At 42.1% G+C, this 6,000-nt stretch overlaps 1 protein-coding gene across 1 annotated transcript in view; it reads right to left on the minus strand.

Moving 5' to 3' along the window:
• The window catches only part of HECW2 (HECT, C2 and WW domain containing E3 ubiquitin protein ligase 2), a 228,797-nt gene that overhangs the window by 144,541 nt on the left and 78,256 nt on the right, over positions 1-6,000 (minus strand). Inside the window, exon 3 of the mRNA XM_077745795.1 lies at positions 174-268. Within this exon, the coding sequence (XP_077601921.1) occupies positions 174-268 (95 nt within the window). The remainder of the gene's footprint in view (positions 1-173; positions 269-6,000) is intronic.

A 6,000-nucleotide genomic window follows, 5' to 3' on the forward strand; every position in this document is an offset into this window, starting at 1 on the left:
CGGATCCACGTAAGCCAGCCTGTAAGTCATTTCCCTCCTACAACAGTGCCCACGCTGCTATGTGTCTCCTTTCCCTTCATTCCCCTATGACCCTGCCAGAGCTGCCCTGGCAAAAACAGAAGCCGAGGAGGCCTGGGGACCCCATGAGGAAGGCAGCAATGAGGGGCACTCACCATCACAGCAGGGTTCTTCACGGTGATGCAGGGGGTCGTGGCTCGCAGGGCTCCGCTAATGCCGTGGTAGTATTTAAAACAGATTTTTATCTCCGCTGCAAATTGATTAAGAAAAACAGTAATTTCAACACTGAAACCAGTCATTTAGGAATCAGCTGAAGAAATCTGCCACACCCCCTCTCAGAAGATCCTACTCCAGACTCTTTGAATAAGCAATCCTTTCTTTTCCAATTAAAGAAATAAATTATACCAATTCCTGTTTGACTTTACATAATTCTTTGAAATTTTCTATGAATATATGAGAAAAATAATGCATAAAACAACCCACCAAAATATGGACAGTGTAGGGATAAGAACAGCCACCATTTATTGAGGCTCTCACAGCGCACCAGACACCATTCTTGGTCTCTCCTCATGTTGTTATTTGATCGCCACTTCAACCTTGGGAGGCAGATATTCCCATCCCCACATTACAGAAGAAGTGCCTAGGTTTGCAGAAGGTCAAACAATCAGGAAAAGAGGGTCAGAACTCAAACCCAGTCTGTGTGACTCCAAAGCCCTCACTCCTAACCTCTACAAAATAGACTGCACTGTCAATGGAAATAGCAAAAAAGTAGTCTAACAGAGTCAAAAAGAATACTGTATCAATTCTGTAGTGATAGGGAATCTGTATTTTAATTTTTCAGGTAGCTTCAACGCAGTCACTAGATAGGGATCAAATTTAGGAGCCACTGGTATATAGATATATAAATATATAGATATGGATAGATAGATGGATAGATAGACAGAGAGAGATATGTGGAGATCTATATACCTCTCTCCCCACAGATGTGTGTGTGTGTGTGTGTGTGTGTGTGTGTCAAAATTTGAGCTTGATAAAAAGCGATACAAATGTCAATGATTGATTTTGGAAAGTAATTACAATTTCAAAGATCACGAAGCCAAAATGTGTCAAAGATAAAATTCACAGCCGCTAGAATTTCTCTGTGTACAGAGTATCTGAGTCCCTGTAGTGTCACTGCAGGGTGCCTTTTCCCCAAGGTATCATTTAACATAGGCACTGCTGGAAAGGACAGGCACCAGGGAAGAGTCGTAGCCTTCAGGCGTGGGGTTCCTCTCTCAACTGGGTCACCTGTATTATTAAAGTGGGGCCACTAGATGGATTTTCCCAAAGAAGTTACTCTTCTACCAACTCTCCTGACTGCATCAAATGGTCCCCTACCAAAGTGTATTTGGTTTGCTTATTTTAAGAGAAAGCTATAATGCCTTAAAAAAATCATGTTAGAAATTTATATGGGATTAGGAATATTATATACAGAAATATAAAATTATATTTTCCTATCAATGACAAAATACTAAAGCTTAAAAAATTAGCTTTGTCATGAGGGAAAATACTGAGTGTTTCCATTATGCAAGATAATCACAGTGCAGTGATTCACAATGTAGTTATTAGCATCATCAAGCAAAAGATTTTTACCATGTACCCATCACAACATATGCCAGACAGTGCAACAGAATCAAAGAAAGGTTTCTGGTCTAGCAGGTGTTTTATAGTGTAGCTGTTAAGATTACAATTACAGGGAAGACAAAATACAGAAGACAAGCACTACAAGGCAAGTGTGGCCAGGTAGCAGAGTGTGGAGACCATGGAGAAGATGAGTGACAAAACAGTGGAGGCAGAAAGACTTCGTGGAACAAATAGGTCTGGATTCAAGCTTACAGATGAGAGAAAAGGAGCAGAGATAATTAACCGTGAGGGGTGGTAAAAGCAGAGAAGCAGGAATAAGCGTGCTGAGTTTGAGGAACGGCAAGATGACTTGCACAGGAATTCTAGCGGCACTATTACTTCGCTTGCCTGGGAACAGCTTTGCAAAGGACTTTCCCAAACATTAACACAAGCTTTTGGTTATTATTGAAATAGTAACAGTTGTATAGGTCTGAGCAAACCTTCCTCTCCCGCTTGCTTTCTTCCAGGACCAACAGCATGTATTCTACACGAACAGAGCTAAGCACCATGCACAAAGCCTGCCAGAGCTTGGTGATGTGCACCAGGATTGAATTCTGCAGCCATGAGCTCATTAAGATCACACTCAAAATGCTGGGAAGAAAAGCCTGTGAATCTGCCTGCAGTGGCACCTCACAGATCAAATCAGTGGTAAGGGAGTGAGCAGCTCATTTTTCCATTTTTGAGAAGTGCATTTTTATAAGACATCCTCCCCTAGCTTCCTCTCCAGTTAGGATGCTATCTCCTCTTTGTAAGGTTTTGTAAGGTTTTAAGAAGCAGCTAGGTAATGTTTATGAAACTGGAGAAAAGAAAAGTGGCTGCTGATTTTTGTCTGTAGGATGTCGATAGCCAGGTGTGCCCATTTTGGGTATTATTTATCTAACAAAAATCTTCAACCCCAGTGGCAAATTAGAACCCCTGAAACTCTAAGATAAACTCGTTCTGAATTGCACAGAATAGATTTTGTGGGCCTGAAGACCAAAAACACAATAGAGCTAACAGCTTCGTAATGCTTCAAGGCTAGATGCAAAGCCAAGGGGATTTGCACAGACCACCCATTATAGAACCAAACACACAGGCTGGTCATCAAAGAGAACAACACAGCACTGGACAGAGCTAGTTGTTTGCCCTGGATTGTAATAAGCTGGCTTCTTTAGCAGAACACCAGTGAAGACATCCACCCCTAGAATGCAGAACATTCCACCCTGACAGACTGGGAATGTTCCTCTTCAAATATTAGTGTTTTATAAGGTCACTTATGAATTTTTTTAATGGTGTTACTAAATGAAATCTCCTTTGAGTGAGAGAGAAAAGAGAAAGAGCAGCATTCTGATTGATGTGCTTAAACATTTTAATTGTGGAAAGAGGCAATCTAGAAGAATATTCACAAAGGGTGAAAAAGGGAAGCTGGCATCCATGCTTCTACTTTAGCTACAATCTGTAAATACTAACTGCAGGAGGAAAACAAGAAGCTACTTCTGAGAAACAGATGCATGGACAGGTAAAAGTAAACACCTGAGTGATGACCCAGCATCAGATAAGGGAGGAGCCCACTGCCTGTGGCACCAGCCAGCTCTGTGCGCAGGCAGGGAAGACGGAGGACTAAGGAGCAATGAATGATCCCTTGTGCCTGAGAATGGGTTCTTCACAGCCTGATGTGCAGCCAACAGCTCCCCCTACTGGCCTCAGATTATGGAAATAAATACATTAAAATAAAATAAAGGATGAGTATTTTCTCCCCCTCCCTGCAAAAAATCCACTTTTTATAAAAAGCATGTTGGCTCACTTGCTAGGGCCTGGTTGGGCCAGTGTTGGTGGGGGGGGGCCAGGGTCTGGGCGCTTGTGGTCCTGGGCCCAACGGGCCGCATGGAGGGGGCACCCCAGGTCGGGACATCTCCCTGCACAATTTCACCGCAAGGCTGTGGGCACAGCTCGTGCACTTCCACATCACGTGGCTGACACACTCTTGCCCTTCCTGTGCGTGGGGGGCCACACCACACCTGTGAACCTCACTGTGGCCCTGTGCAGCCACTGTGATTCCATCCCCGTGTCCACTTGCCTCCTCAGAGACACCTGTGGCATGACCTCCACTGACCTTGCCCAGAGCTTAGCCAGAAACCAAACAGGTATTGGTCAGCAATAATCTTCAAAACACAGACAGTAACTTCACATTACCCATAAAACACAGGATCAAGGAAGAAATGGAGGCTTTTCCGGAGAAGTTCTAGCAGAGTGGCAAAAGTGAGAATTTGTAACTTATGTACAATATACATTTAAATAAATGTACTGAATTAAAAAAAAAAAAAAAAGCATGTGGCCTCAGAGGGCAGCAAGCCAGGAGAAGGGTGAGGAGGCCTCCTACATTAGCCTATAAGGCTCTGCCATTGGCTGGGCCTGCTCTAGCCTGGGAAGGAAGGAAGAAAGCACCACCCACATAGCATCTTCCTCTCTCACAGGTCCCTTCTGAATGACTAAAGCCAGTCACGAATTATGAAAATGTATTTTGGTGCCTTTCAGTAATCTTCAGGATACTCTCATTTAAAGATTTACTACAATAAAGACTTGGGAGCCTCTATTTAAATGCTGACAAGACAGAGAAGCTCCTTTATTTCTAAATTTTTAATTTACTAATTTTAATGAAGACATCTCCCAGAACACAGGTGTGACAAGGCCATCACCTCTGCAGGATGACAGGAGAGGAGGGGGATTGTGGACCTCTGCAGGATGACAGGAGAGGAGGGGGATTGTGGTGAGATATGACCTTGGACTTGTTTGGGGGAGGGGAGGGGAGGTCAGGATGGTAGAAGGGAAGTTGAACAGAGTTTAGGAACTTAACCATGCTCTTAAGTAAAGGGGTTTCTATAAATGCATGATTCTGACATTGCATTTTTAATTTTTTTAAAGTTTATTTTTGAAAGAGGGAGAGAGCACAAGAAGGGGAGAGACAGAGAGAGAGAGACAGAAGCTGAAACAGGCTCCAGGCTCCTAGCTCTCAGTGCAGAGCCAATGCGGGGCTTGAACTCATGAACCGTGAAATCATGACTTGAGCCAAAGTCTGCGGCTTAACCAACTGAGCCACCCAGTGACACTTAACCACTGAGCCACCCAGCCATCCCTGACACTGCATTTTTAAAGCAATCATTCTATTTCTTTCTGGGTTTGTATATGAATAAAAGATTTTCAGACAGATTGAATGAAACTAGTAAAAGTGGTTGCCTTCGAGGAAGGGAAACTGATGACTGGGGCATGAAGTTGAGGAGATACTTTTACCTTTGGATCCCTCTTTTAATGTTTTATTTATTTTTGAGAGACAGCACACATGAGTTGGGGAGGGGCAGAGAGAAAGGGGAACAGAGGATCTGCAGAAGGCTCTGCAATGACAACAGTGAGCCCAATACAGAGCTCAAACCCACAAACGGTGAGATCATGAAGTTGGACACTCAACCGTTTGAGCCATCCAGACGCCCCTTACCTTTGAATCTTTTAAACATTATACTCTTTTCATACACTATTCAAAAATTATTTTTTAAAAAGAATCTCAACTCAGCTACATTAACTCCAGGCATTAGAATATAACTCCATTTCAAGCCCTCTCTGAAAAAAAGATTCTATTAGGCCATCCTGTGCAAGAAATGGTTTTGTTTCAAAGACTGGGATCTCATCCATCACCTTAAATAGCAACAAGTTTCACTTAGGCAGTCACTAACAGTTTGTTCCTATTTAGAAAGTTTGCACTTTCCCCAAGTTTCTAGAAGTTGAATATTTTGAACCATAAAGTACATGAATGGAAATGTCCTTCCTTTAAGCATTTTTCTTTAAAAAGAATAATCTTTGAAAAATCAATTTATTGATTTTATTAACTGCAATTTATTCTAAAATATGATTTTAACCAGTGTCCTATATGCTTTTATTATATTCTTCATACTATGCTTCCTATTGATAGGCTCTTTTATTCAGAGGGCACAGACTGGGAAAAGTAATACATTTTAATCCTCATGCTTTTGAGGAAATCAGCCCACATTTCCAGGGACATGCTAATTGTATCATTTATATCTTACTACAAGTTGTCTTCTCTTTACTAAGGTTCAACAGAGCTTAAAATGGCCAAGCCGTCTTCTGTTAAAACTCAGATAAACAATCATGAAAATCAAAGACAGATAACATTGGTGTAGATGTAGCAAAAACCTAATAGGCTTAGAGAATGAACAGGATCCAAAACCTAAAGTATGAGAATGGAAAATAAAAAGCACCAAACCCCATCCAAGGGGCAAAAAAGTCCTTCTGATGTTGGCAGGAAGGGGCTTGGGGATGGAGATATTTAAG

Source organism: Crocuta crocuta, unplaced genomic scaffold (genome assembly GCF_008692635.1).
Source record: "Crocuta crocuta isolate KB4526 unplaced genomic scaffold, BGI_CrCroc_1.0 scaffold564, whole genome shotgun sequence".
Lineage (NCBI taxonomy): Eukaryota > Metazoa > Chordata > Mammalia > Carnivora > Hyaenidae > Crocuta > Crocuta crocuta.